The sequence below is a fragment of the Haemaphysalis longicornis genome, unplaced genomic scaffold (assembly GCF_048455015.1).
Source record: "Haemaphysalis longicornis isolate Haplotype H1 unplaced genomic scaffold, Haemaphysalis longicornis Haplotype H1 scaffold_9, whole genome shotgun sequence".
Classification (NCBI taxonomy): Eukaryota; Metazoa; Arthropoda; class Arachnida; order Ixodida; family Ixodidae; genus Haemaphysalis; species Haemaphysalis longicornis.
The window spans coordinates 32,390,472-32,407,891 of record NW_027526460.1 but is presented as its reverse complement, the minus strand read 5'-3'; the positions used below and the strand labels follow the sequence as shown (position 1 = coordinate 32,407,891).

Sequence of the window (17,420 nt, the reverse complement as noted above, 5' to 3'; positions counted from 1 at the left end):
TTTTGACATTTTTTATAATTCATAAGAGTTAAATCGAAAATGGTTAAGGTATTTCTGTATTGTACAGATGTTTGGAGTACTGGGTTCAGGAAAAGCGCAGAAATCGCCGGGTAAATGACAAGAGCATGATCCCCCTCTCTTGTTAAGTCCAGCCAGCTTTATGTTTTTTTTTTTTATTGTGCCGTTTTGCCACAGGGCATAACAAGCATAAAGATACTATGTAAAAGACACTGTACAGGTACGGCACAGAAAAAAAGGAGGGCGAGAAAAATGGCAGCATCTCCACTCCACGGATGATGGCGAGGGTGCGTAGAACGGGGACTCGAAATGACATCCATGTTGCACCCCGAGTGACATCCGGTTTGCGTCCCGACCGTCATTCGATTTGAGCCGTGAGTTGCTCCTTTGTTATTCCCTAAATGAAACTGCAACTCACGGCTCAAATCAAATTTCGCTTGATGGTGGTGTGCGCACGGATGGGTGTGGACGAACATAGGGAGGTCCTAAGGTACTCCGAACCATTACAGACGAGGGAGTAAGCCGTCGTAGCCCACGGTCGTAGCCCAATGGGTAAGGCGACTGACACAAACTCTCTCTGGTCTACCAGACACAGGCTCGAATCCTGCCGGTGCTTGTGTGATTTTTTGCGATTGTAAATGCTATGCGCACGGACGCGGATGGACATTGTGCGGTCTTAAGGTACTCCGCACCTAAGAAACGACAGGGTGCGAGTCACTTCACGCACTACAGAGGTGGGCAGGTGGATATTAAAGAAGATAGCCTTTCTTGGGCTACTTAAACCCAGAATTTTTGATCTGTCTGTCCGTCTGTCTGTCTGTGACTCGATTCAGCCACCCGGCCAAAGTAAAACAAGGCCTGCGCAATAGTCTAATATAGTCACAGCTAAATCTACCCCTCTAAGTGCGGTGTAATGCTCATGCTTGTCAACATTGTTGAAGAAGAACAAGACATCACGCAAATATAAGGCAACAAGTTCATACAGAAGTGATATTTGCAGTGTTCCTTTATAAAAAAATCCCACATGCTCGATTTTTGCGAAATTAAATACTTCATCAACTGCAAAAAAAAAAAATTCACTCCGCCGTCGCCTGCTGTCGCCCGTGCCACTATAGCTTCTGGCACCATTTTAAGAAATCAACCGGCAACAGTTACGAAAGGCTCCACTAGACAGGTTTCACGTTCTGCTTGGAAGGCACGTGCAGTAGGGCAACGTGGTTCTATCAACGTTGAAGTAGGGCGCCTCAATTCACGCGCTCCTCCGCCGTACGGCAGCGTTGGCATCGAGACACCCGGCCTGGAGCTGTGGAATGCGGTAAATTTAAAATGATTTAAGCAAACCTTTGGCGTCTTTACCTTGGGAGGAGCGTGACGCAAGAGGAACAACATAAGAGGTGCGCGGGAAAGCGAAGGGAGGCATTTACTTGGCCAAAGTCGACAAAGACATATATCGTCTTTTGTAGACATTTGCAACGAAAGGAGCAGATACGCGGTCAATTTTTTTCGGATGTAAATTGTTTGGTTTGCCTCAGCAAAACCGCCACGTACATACCACCCAATACAGCCGAGTTCGTATTTAGAGATCACGCTACAATACAAGGAAGATAGGTAGCTTGTCCTTGTCGTGGGAACAAATGCCACCGCGTTTGTCAAAAAGGGCCACAATTAACAATGCAATACATATTTATAGGAGGTTAATCCCTCAACCACTATGGCATTGACATCTATTTTGTTCAATCTGTCGCGCATATAGGAAGAACTGTGAATGCAGAAACCAATTCTGGCGTCAAAAGTGGGGTATTAGCCTCCAAAGACGACGACAATTTAAAACACTAAAACACACACACCCGCGTGCTCCTGCTAGCTCGAGCGCAGAAAATCACACCTCTCAACGTGTTCTGAATGAATGCGACCTTTGTAGTAAATAGATTGTTTTATTGATATAAAGGTTGATGTACGGAACACGGCATTCTTTACGCTGATTCAGTCCTCTTTTATAGAAACCCTGGCAGCCCGGCACGCGCATTGTTATAGGCACACTTCAACCCTCAACTCGCGGTCCTGTATCGATCAACTGTCTAAAAATTAGCCAGTGACTGGCACGTTGGAACCCTGTACGCATTTAGCTGGACACGGACCACTTTCCATGTACATCACAAGAGATGCCGGATACACCCTCGTTGACGCTTTAATTATGTGTTTGTCCTGGCGCGTTCACCTGTCAGTGCCACCGCTTACCTCGTAGCTGGATTACCTCGGAATAAAACGCACAACGGCTGAGTTGCTGACGCGGCAAGGGCTTTGGGATTGCATGCGGTAGAAGTCATGCAATGAGAAAACTATGCTTCGCAAGGCCATGGCCTACTCCGTGCAGTCCACTGCACCACGAAATAGTGTCTGTCATTGTAACACCTGTGTGCCTTACACTGGGGCAGGCTCCTCCATTTCGCATTGCTGGAAAGACAGCCTTAAGCTAAGCTGGCTTCCGGAAGCATATAAGACGTTGTTTACACCACAACAGCGGAAATGTGTTGGAGTGACACGGCCTAAGTCAAATAACGTCAGGGTGGCCACAACGGCGAAGTTCAGCTATTGTAACTGGGTGCGGTAAGCGTGCGTTTGCGGAAAGGGCCAAGTGGGCGCGTCTTTGTAGGCATTCTTTCAAGACAACTGATTGGGCGGACAGGGGTGACAACTATGACACCAGTCTGCAGTTCAAATTTTGTATTTTTAACGGTATTTTAAAGTTACAAAATTTTCCACCCTGTTTCAAAACAAAGTTACGTGCAGTTGATAAAGGAAGGTTGGGTGGTTTTGTGAGCCGAAGCTACATCTGGGGTACGTGGCGCGGAATGGTGGAGGGCTCCGGATTAATTTCGACCCCCTGAATGTCTTTAACTTGCGCCGAAACCTCGCCACATGGGAGTTTTTGTCTTTAACCTCCAAAAGAAAACAGATTTTCCGGTCGGGATCTAATCCGCATCCATGAGCTCAGATGCACAACGAATTGAGCCACTGCGGCACGTGTGCCATTGATTAATCAGCTGCCTCTACTAGTATTTCTCACCCAAACATTCGATTTATCGTCACTAACTACGTCTTAGCTATTACTCTTGTTTTGTTTTCAATTAAGCGATCGATGCCCTCAGAAGTTCTGGATTCCTCGTTGTCTTCGCTTGAGTGTACACTCCAGCTTCCTCCGGGAACGTTCTTGAGGCACCGCATTCCACTGCCGCTGAGATCTGAGCCAGAGCCGCATCATTCGAGGCGGCGTCATCGTTAGACAGTAGCTGGACGGAAACGCGCGCTATATGTATACGTGATCGCCTTGTCGACATTGCAGTTGCTTTCCTTGCACTCCGCGCAATCCCCAACATCAACAACGAAAGCGCGGTGCAACAGGTCCACTTCCCGGCGGTGTCGGCGACACGACCGCGGCGGGAGTCACGTTCACAGCATCCGGCGCTCGCCGAGCCTGACGTTGCAGTTGGGGCAGTTGTGGGCGGTGTCCTTCCACGCGTCTACTACCAGAGGAACCCAGAAGCACGGGAAGCTGCAACACAGAAACGCAAAACACCAATCATAACCCTGCTAAGGCAACGCGATACTGGGCAAAATTGTCATTTTGAAGGAATTGGGAAGAAGCCGAAACATAACCGCAAGAGGCAGTGTGTAGCAGTCGAGAACGCCAAGGAGGATATTTGGGACATAGTTCACCACCTTTGCTTGCAGAACTCTAAATTATATTATACTAGTTAAAACAAAGTGGTGAAGAAGAATCGCTTATGAAGGGAACCGAACCCACGGCCTTGCGACAGCGCGTCCTGTGCCTTACCAAGTCAGGTATCTAGGCGGCTATATTCTCCGCCACTTTCGCGGGTACCTACGTTAGTGGGGCTGTATCCAACCCTTGCGGTTTTAACCAACGCTGCTCCCATTATAGAAATGCATAATAAAGAAGACGCATACCACAAAAGAAAATAAAACAATGACGTTGCGGCACTCCTAACGGGAGCCTTGTTCACACTCTTCTTTATTATGTATTTCAATGTCATTCCCGACCAGACGGGCGTCCGTCGAAGCCTCGATTTTATAAGGTCTCACCTCAGACACTTCTCTGTAACCTCCACCGCCATAAGCGTTTTCCACCACCACCACATGGTGTGTCTCTTTTGCCGATGGTGATATCATGGCAGTGAGCGCCTCGTATACTGACCAGAAGACGCAGCACACTCCGACCATGACGTAGGTGCAGAGGCCCACTTGCTTCTTGGTGTGCGTCATGACGTCGTGGTTGCAGTGCGGACAGCGCATGTGCATAGGAGCGGAGCCCAGGGACTGCTGCGGAACCACCACCACGGTCGGCGTAGGGGCTACGGCGGAGAAAAGGAACAAGAAATTGAACGTTACATGTGGCGCGAAAGCGCTGCATTGATGGCTTAACGAGTGGATTTATTTATCCAACGGAATGTTCAACGTTGGAATTTGAGCTGCTTTCTACGGGAAATGATTGTAGCTAACAGACAAAGAAAACCAACCAATGATATTATACGTTAAAATTGGCAGGAGGTATTAATAAAAAGAAATCATATTTATGTTATGCGTGCAGCAGCAGCTGCTCAGCGCTCCGTATTCATATTCCAGTGTTTGCTGCGTGCTCACGACGCCGGCGGGCGAAAGAGGGACATATATAACTACAGCTGCAGCGAAAAATAAACGTAAGGAAGCCAAAGCCCCAATGACTAGTCTAACCTTAATAAAAAGAAGCCAGATGTAAGAGGTACAGGTGCCGTCAGAAGTAACTGGAGCAAAAAGAAGGGGGTTGAGAAGTATAGATGGGATATCACCGTCGGCAGGCGCGCATCCGTGTTCTGCACCTCTAGTTTACCGCCGGTGCAGCTACACGGCGCTCCTATGCGGTTCGGCCACAGCTTCTGTGCTCCAGTTACTTATGAGGGCACCTGTGCATTTAAAGTAAGAAGGGTAATTACAACTGTGCAGATATGTGCTATCGCCCCCGTTTCACTTAACGCTAACGTTAAAGGGGCACTGACACAAGAATTTTGCATCATGTTTTTTTTTTTTTGTTGCGATAAGTATCTAGTTACATACTTATCACCTGTAGAAACCTAATTTGCTTCAGCGTGCGACGGTTGTTTAATTAGAGGAATTTTCAATGCGGCCAGTCGCAGTTTCGGTTTCAGCGAGTGCCGCGAAGCGATGGATTTTGTGTGAACAAAGCTGACCACGTGACCGTCGGAGGGATATCACAGAGCAGAGCTGCCGTAGCACTATCGAATCCGCGTCGCCGGCAGTTTCTGCGAATGCCCCCACGTACTGATCTCGTGAGCCGCTTAATTAAAAAGCGACCGTGGACGTGACGCAGGTGCTGCGAGTACAAATGCTGCCGCGGCTAGAGAACGACGCGCGACGCTCGAGACAGTGGGTGGCAAGACGTGCGCTGGGAGCAACCGGCCGGTCTGCCTACTGGTCCGCCTACAGATGTGTTCGGCTTAGCACTGCGGCGGATATTCGATTGCCGCTCTCGTAAGCGGCACAGATGAGAATTTTTAATGCAACTCGCCATCGCATCATTAACTACTTTCTCATATAAGCTGCCATGGTTGGGACTTGGGTCCACTTTCATGCAGCGGTAACAAGCTATCACTCGAGCTACCTGCGGCGGCCTGCGCCACTTCGCGGCCGTGGCCGCCGCCTGCACAGCGACCGTGCGGCTCGCTCAGTGGGCTTTTCGTGTCTCCGGCGCGTTTTCGCGTCTGATGTATATAAAAAGTAATAAAAGTAGAGTGCCTGGAATCGCTGCAAAACTTTGGACCCGGCCAGCTGCCCGATGAGCCGACGAAATCAATGCGCCTCCGCCGCCAACGATCGGGTCGTTCGTTCTCGAGCGCAGAAGCTCCGCCCTCCGATTGGAGCGGCGAGCCGGCGAAAACCGGCAGTGCGGAAGCGGCAAACACAAACTCGTGACGTGTTTGGATGTTGTTTATTTACAAAATATCCAGGGGATGTCGATTGCGCGAGGTCCTCTGCTGGCTGCTCGGTTGTGTTTCGCCCACTTTAAAATTGATTTTAAATATGTTCTAGGCTGTATTCGCCGCTGATATTTTGCAGATGATGTATGTGCGTTCATACCAATCTATCTCCGAAGTTATCTCACCTTCAAAATTTTGTGGCAGTACCCCTTTAAGCCTAAGGTGGGCCAAGGAACGTCAACTTACTATACGCCAAGATGCGGGTACCCGCGAACGTCGTTACATTTTAAAGCGTAACGTTGGGTCTAATGTCACAAAAATTCTCAAACGCGCTGGTCTATACCCTTCGGGGGCTACACCTGCATCATTGGTACGGGACAGAGATTATGGTGAGTGATGACGAATTTTTTTCTGGCATAGCAGATTCCTATGCGCTTGTGCCCATTGAAAGGTTATGAAAATGAACTATTTTTGTCATGCGTTGTGCAATTGTTCGAGGGGCTTTTCCTGTTTTCACGTGAAAAATCGATGAGGATAGCATTGCTTATTTTGGCGGGACCTTCTCAGGTGTTAGTTTAGTTGGTGAATCGTCATCTGCAGTTCAGGAGCTTCAAAAAGAAAAAAAAAGCAACGAAAGCATTCTACTTTAGAGCCCCACTGATAGTGCTGACAGTTATTTCGGAATGCGTTTGCCAACAATTAAAACGTCGTGACTTCCGTTGGGCAACAAGAAAGGGCAGCTCGGTATGTGCGATATAGCACTAGTAGTAATAGTAGTAGTAGCAGTAGTAGAAGCAGTGGTAGTAGTAGTAGTAGTAGTAGTAGTAGTAGTAGTAGTACTAGGAGCAGTAGTAGTACTAGCAGTAGTAATAGTAGCAGTAGTAATAGTAGTAGTAGTAGTAGTAGTACTACTAGGAGCAGTAGTAGTACTAGCAGTAGTAATAGTAGCAGTAGTAATAGTAGCAGTAGTAATAGTAGTAGTAGTAGTAGTAGTAGTAGCAGTGAAACTTTATTTTGGCCACTAGTTGTGATGATTTTACTTGGTCATGATTTCACTTGGTCACCGAGTTCCCGATGTTTCAGGAGCTGGGTGTTTTCGGCCAATTAGGCGAGGGCCCTTGGCACGAGAGGAACTGTCCTAGAGATGCAATTCTCCCGCTGTAGAAGGGATGATGGGTTATGAAGAATGGCATGAGTTCTACGCGATGCTGGTATGCCTTGGCGTGGCCAAAGGATGGGGTGAATCGAGGCTCCTTCTATGGTTCTGGTTCCTCAAAGTTCACGGGATGTTCTAGAACATCTGTATAAAAGCTAGACATACGTGCTTTATTCCTTCAGAATAAACAAAGAATGTAGCTGATGGCAACAAGAACTAAGCACCATGACCGTAAGCTGCCTCGTGTGGAGCCTGAAATCGTATCAAGTAACGCTGATGATTTCGCAGCGTTATTTAAATATTCGCTAAGGGCTTGAACATTCACCAAATTTTGCATGAGCCTAACAAACATACCCTAACAAGCACTGCCCTGAATGGCCACAGCGTTTATTATAAATTTCGCTCTGTATCACTACAAATTGGGGAACTTTATGGTATACTGGACACGAAAGTAGCCCCGCGTTTTTTAATGGCCAGCGGCGCCGCTTGATAGCTATCAGAGCTGCAAAAATAGTTGCAGGTCCAAGCTCAGCGTGCGTCGTACCTGTGGATCTCGGCAAACGATATCTTACAATAAAACAGGCATAACGCAGGGGAAATAGAATGCCAACTGTTATGTATTAGGATTCCCAATCTTTCTCAATGAATTCAGCATACTGTGCAGAAATACCGCTGCGTCTTATCAGCATGCGACCCACCCCGGCGGCTCAGTGGCCGAGGCGTTGTGCTTGCTGAGCTCTAGGACATCGTTGCCATCCCGGCCGTGGTGCCTTGTTTTCTGGTGGATTCCAAACAACCACAAAAAAAGCTCGTGTGCAAGATTTCGGCCCACTATAAAGATCCCAGGGGGTCAGAATTAATACGGAGCCCTCCACTGCGGCGCCTCTCATATCCCAGGTGTTGCCCCGTCGCGCAAAACACCGAAATATGAATTTTCTTTTTTTCTATTCAAGTGCCAACTTTGCATCGCATCTGTCTAACGCACATGCGGGTTGCGTGAAATGGCGCACGCTTCAAATTCTGCACAAGCAGTATGAGGACGTTGCTTTCGAATCACAAAAATGGACAAAAGACAGAGGAAAACAACCAACGACGACAGCCGACACAGGGAAGAGAAAGTATCAGATCAAGCGCCCCCAGTGGTCGTGACACAGTTTGGCTGCTCATTGTTATGACAGCTTGCGATGATGGATGACAGGCAGGCTAGCGCTACGACAGTGGCACAACAGGGCATAGCAGAGCGTCGTTCATAAGCTGTTATACTCGCGCGAAGGAAAACACGCGCACGTGATAACTTTATAGGGCACACGTTGCCCTTAAATATCGTCCAAATAACGACGACATCAGGGACGTTAGCGAAAAAAAATGTCACATACATCTAAACGGACTTGGCATTGTTGCCCTCATAAAACCTTGGTGCATTTTTCTATTTTGTCTCTTCCATATAATATAACCACTGGATACTCGGGAACTAACTTTTGCAGCTTTTGAAGCGGAGGTCGCTTCAGAGAGGTTGCTTCGAGTTCCATGAAGCGTTCGTCGGCTGACAATGCTTCGGACTTTATAAGCACTCACTGCGGAGCCGTTGTTGCGTCAGCTTACTACTCGGTCATGTTAAAAAAAGTTCTGCATAGATCTCGATATTATGAAAGTAGAAAAAACTGCGCGAAAAAGACAGGACCGTGACAAGTAGACCGTGACAAGTGTCCTGTCTACTTGTCACGGTCCTGTCTTTTTCGCGCAGTTTTTTCTACTTTCATGATGCTGCACCAACTAGCCCAACAACATGCTGTACTAATCTCGATATTAACTTGTTTCTGAATTAAATTACAAATGATTAACTTAACAAGCTTCGCAGAACCTCAAATCGTTTCAAAGTAAACTGAGAAGAAATATGTCGCTCTTCATTTTAAATAACATATGCCACATGTTTGTACGGCGCGTACGGAGATAATAAATTGGAAATGACACGTTCAAAATGGTAATTTTGTGTGAGACGTCCGCCCCACCTTTGTTGTAGTTTGCCGCAAAACGAAATATTAAAGCTGATTATGAAACGCCTACCTGGGTAGTACGCCATGACCTTAAAGGTGTCAGAGGGTGAAGACACCGGAGAGTCCACCTTTCCGCTCTGCCCGCGTGCAAATCCACGCCGCCGACAAACTGTTCGAATCCTAGCCGACCCCCGGACACCAAAAAGCCAGATGCAACTAGACGAGCACTGTCCAGTCGAGTGTGGCGTTTGTTGGTAAAAAGAAAATAGTCGTATGTAAGCTCGCAATCGAAGGGCAACCGACAGCGCGGTGTGAATAAAACGCGAACAGCACAAGGGCAACACGCAGACGGCAGTCGCGTCACCGTCTGCTCGTGCTCTGTTTTTTTTTTTTCTTCTTTTGTTTGTGTATCCTACGAGCAACAGCCGCGCTGGCCGCGCCGCAAGCGGCTCGCTTTTGAACAGCTGCGTTGGAAGACGACGGGCACCTGGGCGTGAGCGGGCGTTACTGGACGGCGCTCCTGCTTCTTCTTCTGCTACTCCCAATTTCTGGGAACAGTAGTTTGCCGCATACCGCAGCGACGTTGCACTATACGGAAGAGGCGCTGCATTCCTCAAGCTATTAAAGCGAAGCTTTCAGCATCTCACTGATGTCGCCTGCAGTCCACCCAAAACCCGCTGCAGGAAAGGCAAGTGTCTCTGACGATGATGATGATCGTTGAACCACCTCAAGGAAAATTGAAACGCTCTCCATGGTGGCAATCGAACCAGAGCCACTCGCGTTACGAAGCCGACGTCTATGTGGTATCGCCATTCCGGCACGCACGGTCGAAGCAGTTTGGGTTTGGATAGGGGTGTGGGACGCGCAAAATTAGACAGGAAAATCCTGCGCCTCTCCGTCTAACAGCGATGATGGTTGAACGCGAAGCTTTCTTCATGCGTAATGGAACAGTGAGGGGTCAAAGTAAAAGCCGATGCTATCGAAAGTGCAAACTGCGTGCGAGTCATAGTCAAAGCTCAACGAGTCAAAGTCCGAACCGTAACCCGGTCACAGCAGCAATACCGCAAAAACCTAATAAGAATTCCTGTCGTACGACATAAAACTTTGTTGTGACAACAAATGTCCTGTTGTTACGACAAAGCCATCTGTTGTTACGACACACATTTCTGTCTTCTGTCGTAACGATGAAGTAAATTTCCTCAAAGACAAACTTTCCTGTAGTCACAACAGAACTGCCATTAACGCTACTCTTCAAAATGTGCAATAACATTCAAACCATGTGCAACTTCTGATGGAACATTAGCATTCCGACAAGACAAGAATTCCGCAGGATGGAACATCAAAATAAAGACAGGATTACGACACGCGACACAACATCAGAATCCCGACACAAGAATAAGATAAGACGACAGTACGACATGCGAAAATACGACAAAACTACTGAATTTTTTCTTGGTGTCATTTTAACTAGGAGTTTAACTAGGACTAGGCTTAAGCGAGTCAAAGTCCAAACTGCCACGAAAAATGAGAAGTCCCTCAAGAGAAAGCTTCGCGTATAACCATTGTTGTGGTTAGGCGGAGGGGTGCATAATTGGTTAAACACTTGAAAAACACCATGGGCCCCTCCCCGCTTTGAAGGTGGATGACTGCGGCGAAGCTGTTTAGCACACGACACAGTGGGGACTCAGCATTTTGATGGAAGCGAACTTATTATTTGGGAAATGACTAATTATTGAACGTCATTTGGAACTCGTCGTAATAAAAGTGTAGACTTAGCGGGTAACTGCTATACATTTTTTGTCGGGACGTTTTCGACAGAAAGGAGTTACAGCCGTGTTCTGTAACCCTACTTCTCCCGTAAAGGCACATGTATTGACATCAGACGACCATTATGCAACGTTTAACACTTCCCTGTGAACTAAATAATGGCGATTAAATGAAACTCACTCTGAAAATCGGAAAAATGATGAAAAAACTGATGGTCTTATATTTTCGTTAGAAAAATTTCCATAAACAGTAGTCATAGTCGTTTTACACTGAGCGTTCGCAGTAAAGCTGGCTTTTCCGCAAGATGATTTCAATGGCGCTCATAAAAAATGCACGGAATCCTGGAAATACCAACCTTAGCTTTGAAACAGAAAGCAGATAAAACGCCCGCTTCTCCGGAATCGGCAACATCAGCTGTTGCTTACAAAGACCGTTGCAATACGAAAACGAACAAAACGCCATTTTACAGAGCATGGGAGCTTTACAGGCGTTTTTTCCCCTGTCAGGTGTAAGCGTAAGCGGCGCTCAAAATATGCACCAATAAATGCATATTTTTGAGGGCCGCTTGCACTGCCAATGATTCTGAGGCACTCGATACTTGCTCTATTCCACTGCAGTTGACTCAAGAGTGAAAATGACAAATGTGGTTGTAAAGCTATTCAGCACTGTTTACTGAATGACGTGGCTGTTTATTCAGGCTTTACCACATTCCTCTTGTGCAATTTACTTCGTTCAAAAGGATATCTAGAAAAGGGCACTTCCCGTTTCAGTGAACTTTTTTTTTTTTTAGTGCGAGAGATCACCCTACATCATACCATGAAATTTTAAAGGTAACTGCTGAAGTTAGTCCATAACAGTTGGAGGCTGCCCATGTGTGCAGTAGAATTATTTTGCAGTCTTCCCGCTCGGACGAACTGCTGCTGAAGATCAAAATAGGAGGGGCGAATACGAAGGGGAAATTTCAACCAATTTACAGTACTCGTATCCGTCATTTAGCGGCAAGCACGCGCTTTTTAAATGAAGCCAATGGCCGGCATCACTTTCCCCAGCTTTGTCAAAACAACGCAAATATTTTGGGACTGAGAAAGGCTCCGCTTCAGATAACTTCCTTCTGTACATTTTTTTGTTTGCTTTTACAATCCATAAAAAGTAATGCCTTAGCTCTACCGGTTAGCTCTACACAATGCCCACGGAGGACAGGAAGGTAAATGGGATTTAATATAAAACAACAACCCAAACCTGTACCACATACGCTCCACGGGTGACGCCAATGGTAAAATAGAACAGGACAGGAAAAAGTTTAAAAATATATACTTTTTAAGGAGAAGAAAGAAAATGGGGGTGGGGGATTACTGCAGCGACACCACAGCCAGGAGAGCGGGCCCGGGGAGACTTCCCTGATCTCTCCTGGGGAGTTCTGGGAAAGGTTTGGTTGCAAGGGAATAGGTAATGGAAACACGGAAGCGCTTATGGGACTCAACGTGTACAAATAATACACTCCAACAGGTATCATCATCCACGTGGCTTCGCGTTTTTTGTCATCATATACAGTCCACAAAGCTTGTACTGGACTGGCGCAATTAGTCATCGCCGGCCGTATACTGGGTAAAAGAGAGAGCACGTAGGCACCGGTGGCCATAGTCACCACCGATGTCAATGATTCTCGATTTTTTATCGAGTTTGCGTTTACTTACGAGGCACTACGTCGGTAAACATGTGAAATTTTTGGTCGAAGGGCTATTCTAGAGGGTTACATTTACAGGGGCAGTCATAAGTAAGGGGAGCAAGGATTTGTGAGTATATTGTTGTTGTATTATCTTATTTCAAAGGGAAGGCCATGCGACCATAATAAGGGAAGAAGGGAACAAAAGTTTTGTCTCCTGGCTTTATGACAGCCATTAGCGGTTTACAGGAAGATATTTATATTAGGAAGGACTCCTTTAAATGCACACCAGTGCGTCAAGGCAGTTTTTAGAAAAAGAAATTTATGTAAATTTACGCGAACCTGTTCTAATTACTTTTGACGGCATTTGTACATTTGCTGTTATCAGTACTGTTAAAACCTTCAATACAGAAGGCGAATCGACTCTATTCAATAACTTGTGAGATATTTGTGGGTAAGTTGGCCGGATTTCGGAGGTCAGTCCAATACAGGCTATAGGGTTTAAAAATTACCGGCACTATTATGCAGGACTGCTGGATGACAGTGAGTGGGACTGCCCTTACTCGGCACTCGAGCGTACTACTGCGTACTACTCTAGGGTGTACTACTACCCTGGTATATTAGTGCCTTCCGTATCTGTAGGGTTTATTAATGTGAATACCTGATAGGCCTCATTGAACGGCTGGCCTCCAATCCCCGGGTGTCGATCCGAATGATGACATAACCGAAATGAACCAAAAATGCCAGAACCGAACCAAACCACGTCAGCCGTATATAAAAGATGAAATATGATTACCAAGTTAATGATACATTAGCCATTGATAGCAGTAATTAGTAAGGTGGAATTAAAGTGGAATAATATAGATTAGGCTGTATAAGATGGAATAATATAAATTAGGATGAAATAATTATTGGTGATTGATAGTTACGATTCGTAAGGTGGAAATAGGGTGGATTAAGATGGGTTAATCTGGGTAAAGATGAGATAATACAAATTATTTTTTATTTATTCAGTTAATAATACTGCGGGCCAGTAATATATAACTCTAGCGGAAGGGGCTACATGTGATACGTATAAAGAAGGAGAATCGAGAACAAAAAAAATCAAGAGAAAAAAAGGTCATAGAAATGTTCAACAATCGAAGTTTGAAACGTGAGACTCAAGTTGTTAAGTTGTTTCATTAAATCAGCGGATTCAAAAATCTTACAGAGAAAAAATTCCATTTGGAAACTGTTCGGGGTAAAACTGTACTTGTGGGGGTTGGTCGAGCGAAAATTACATAAAACAAGTTACGGTAGAATACGGTAAGAGTAATAGTGAATTAAGATATATTAAGGTGAATTACACTGCAACTATATTCCCAGTCTACAGTGGACTGGAACTATATTCCCAGTCTACAGCGTCAGATGGATAGAGTAGAACATGGTTCGGTAAAATGTATTAGGACGGATTACTGGGGTTTACAATGGACTGAAGACGGTAAAATAGCCTGGTTGCTGCGCCGACGTGTGATCGTGCATGTGAAACAGTACCCGTCACTATATTGTACGCCAGGCTTTTGCTTTCGAAGAAAATAAAAAAGACCTGAGTGCAACGAGAAATTTTTCTAGGTCAGTCATCCTGGTGCGCACCTTTTGTACTCCTCACGACAGCACGACAACGCATGGGGGTCAGGAATTTATTCATAAATTCGTGTCGTACGCATCAGTGGCCGGAACAGGCAGAACGCTCCGTAGCTGTCATTGGATAATTTAGCGTGGTGAGTGGCGGGTGGGTGGCGGGGTGGCGGTATGACCGAAGACAAAAACGGCCCGTGTTTGCTCAACGGGAATAGCGAAGAAGGGAAATATTATCCTAAACCCCACTGCGACATTTTACATTGTCAGCAATACAGCACCAGTCATTCCTGATGGCGCTTGAGAAATGCTGAAGTGATTTGTAAACGTGGCGAGATTACTTGTGCATATAATCCATATGTAGAAAAACATGACGAACTAGTAGAAGAGCAAAAGAAGCAGCAGCTTGGAACGGTGGCCTCCGGTCTCTGGCTTTTCTTCGTCTGTCCCTGTCTTTGCACCCATACGGCGTGTTTGGCCAGCTCTGGGTGCGTTAACGTAAATTTATTTAGTATGACAACGAATTGTGGAGTGCTGTTCTTCTTTCTTCCTCCTCTTTTCCGCTTTCCGATGACATTCGCCAGGACGCAAACTTGCCTTTGGGCGTGGTTGGACGATGTATAAGATTTTAGAGTTCACGGCTATGCGCTTGCTTTTTTGCCAACGATATTTTTTTCTTCAGAAAAAACTTGAGTAGCGCTATCTTCTAACTTTTCTTGGGGCTTTTACCATCGTTAGCCTTACGCCAGAAAATACTTAATCATCATCATCATCATAATCATCATAAAAACTGCTGGCGATTACGATACTCCCTAATGCGATATTTGGGCGCAGCTGTTTAGCTGTTTTGACTGAGCAAAATATGTTGAGGCAAAGAATTTCAGACGGACAAATTTGTATGGTTACAGAAAACTTATTTTGCAGCGGCTGACGAAGCACATGCACCGGTTGCCTCGCTCATTGTTCAGCACTCACTCGGGGTTCTGGCGTCGGTGGTGCGGAGCCTCCGCTCTGGCAGCTCGCTTAGGTGCAGCGGCTGGCGAACCATACTACCGTTTGCCTCACTCGCAGTTCAGCCCTCACTGCTAGTGGCTGCAGTGCGCTGAGGCAGCACTCATTCGTGGGTTCTCTCTACGGCAGCTATGTTAATTTAGTTCGGAACGCTCGTTGGGATGGTTTTTGCGATAGTAAGCGAAAAAAAAATTCCCCCGCATTTCCCCGTGGGGGAGAATGTGAAAGTGCGAATGCACGGTTGTCGGCCCGCTTGCGGCGCTTGCGCTGGGCCCCCGCAGCCCACCGCCTCGCCGCCTTCTCTTCCATCTCTTCCATCGGGTTTGTAGTATCACGTGTACACGACGCAGTTATCAAGCCGCTATAACGCCGCTGAGTCGCCCACGCACGCCGCTGACGACGTAGTTTGAATGCGTTAAAGATATAAAGCGCGTTACTAACACTGATATCAGCGTCGCGTCCGTGGCTTAGTCGGTAAAGCGTCGCGCTGCGGCCGCAAAGTCCTCGGATCAAAACCTGGCGCCGGATGCTGTTTTTTTTTATATATAGAGAGGAGGACTGCGGACGCCGCCGCCGACGCCGCCGCCGCCGCCGCCGGCGGTGGATGGTTTGGGGTCGCTTATTCGCACTTAAAAAGGTGGCAGAGCAACGCCGGTACTTGCGGGAGGAAAAGCAAGCACAGCAAAAACAGAACTCCCGTTGGCGCTGCTTCAGGCAGGGGGCGCGCGAGCACTACGGAGGCGGGAAATTTGAATTGCTTTGGGTAGCAGCAGTGAGCGGATAACGGTGCTACAGCCCATTATAGTGAATAACTTTCTCCGCACTTCCGTCAGCTGTCACGTTGAGTGAAGCGGCTTTATCTTTTTTAATATATATGGACTTGATGTTCGCCATAGCAAATATAAAATTCGAATAAAAAAATTCCCCGCATTTCCCCGAGGGGAAGAATGTGAAAGTGCGAATGCACGAGTTGAATTTGCGCGGTTCGGTAATGTTCGCGAAAGAGAGATCACACACACACACACACAACTACAAAGAAAGAAAGATGCATTTATTCACAGACACCTATTTGTGTTGTCGTTGTACTTGATTGCTAGAGCGGATCTCAGCTTTGAAATTTCGTGTCAGTACTCCTTTAAGCGGGTCATTAACCCTTCTCACGCCCGATTCCTGGCCAATCCCCCATGTGGGTATGTGCCATGTCAGCGGCCAGGCAACGCGCGCCCATCTCCCCCCGTTGCCAAGGAAGACGAGGAGATTCCTGGCCAATCCCCCCCGTGGGTATGTGCCATGTCAGCGGCCAGGCAGCGCGCGCCCATTTCCCCCCGTTGCCAAGGAAGACGAGGAGCGCGCGCACCCGCAGCTGTTGCTATGCGGACGGCGGCGGACGCTTCAGACTCGCTTAAGAAGTGCATTCGCACTTAAAAACAATATTTTGCCCCTAAATGCGAAGAGGCGGCGTGGCGGCATTTCAGGTCCGACAGTAACGAAAGGTTCTAATAGGTGGCGCGAAAACAGTGGAACGTCAGAATATTGAACTGACTTGACTTGAGTAAACCTGGAAGGACCGAGACGGGAGGGGAAGGAAGAAAGCAATTTACGTGGCAGCTGCGGAAGAAGACTATTGTCCTTCGACGCCACTTGCAGCGACGTGAGCAGACATTCGGCCTTTTTTTTTTTTTTATCGTGCCCATACAACGCGTCGCCGTCAATGGGAATTGAGGAGCCACGACAAACGTCGGATAGCTGACAGCCCAGCCGACGCGAGCTTTTTTTAAAGACGATAGTCTTTCTTGGGCTACTTAAACCCAGAAATTTCGGTCTGTCTGTATGTCTGTCTGTCTGTCCATCGGTCTGTCTGTCTGTGACTCGATTCAGCCACCCGGCCAAAGTAAAACACTGCCTGCACAATAGTCTTATATAGTCACAGCTAAATGTGCCCGTCTAAGTCCGGTGTAATGTTCATACTTGTCAATATTGTTGAAGAACAACAAGACATTACGCATATATAAGGCAACAAATTAATACTGAAGTGATATTTGCAGCGTTCCTTGATAAAAAATCGTACATGTTTGATTAAATACTTCATCAACTGAAGAAAAAATATCACTCTGCCGTCGCCTGCTGTCGCCCGCGCCATATAGCTTCTGGCGGCATTTTAAGAAATCAAGTGGCAAGAGTTACGAAAGGTTCCACTAGAT

The 17,420-nt window shown here is 46.8% G+C and overlaps 1 protein-coding gene across 1 annotated transcript; it reads right to left on the bottom strand.

Moving 5' to 3' along the window:
• Nucleotides 1–1,936: 1,936 nt before the first annotated feature.
• LOC144151510 (lipopolysaccharide-induced tumor necrosis factor-alpha factor homolog) lies at nt 1,937–9,529 on the bottom strand. Its single transcript, XM_077682584.1, has 3 exons — nt 9,232–9,529; nt 4,235–4,391; nt 1,937–3,571 (listed from the first exon to the last, which is right to left on the bottom strand). The coding sequence occupies exons 1-3, from the start codon at nt 9,245–9,247 to the stop codon at nt 3,469–3,471; spliced, it is 276 nt and encodes a 91-aa protein (XP_077538710.1). The 5' UTR covers nt 9,248–9,529; the 3' UTR covers nt 1,937–3,468.
• Nucleotides 9,530–17,420: the final 7,891 nt, after the last annotated feature.

Coding starts and splice junctions, on each gene's coding strand:
- LOC144151510 (XM_077682584.1), bottom strand. Junction 3,572..4,234: donor GGAGTGTGCTGCGTCTTCTG/GTCAGTATACGA, acceptor TCTGTGTTGCAG/CTTCCCGTGCTTCTGGGTTC.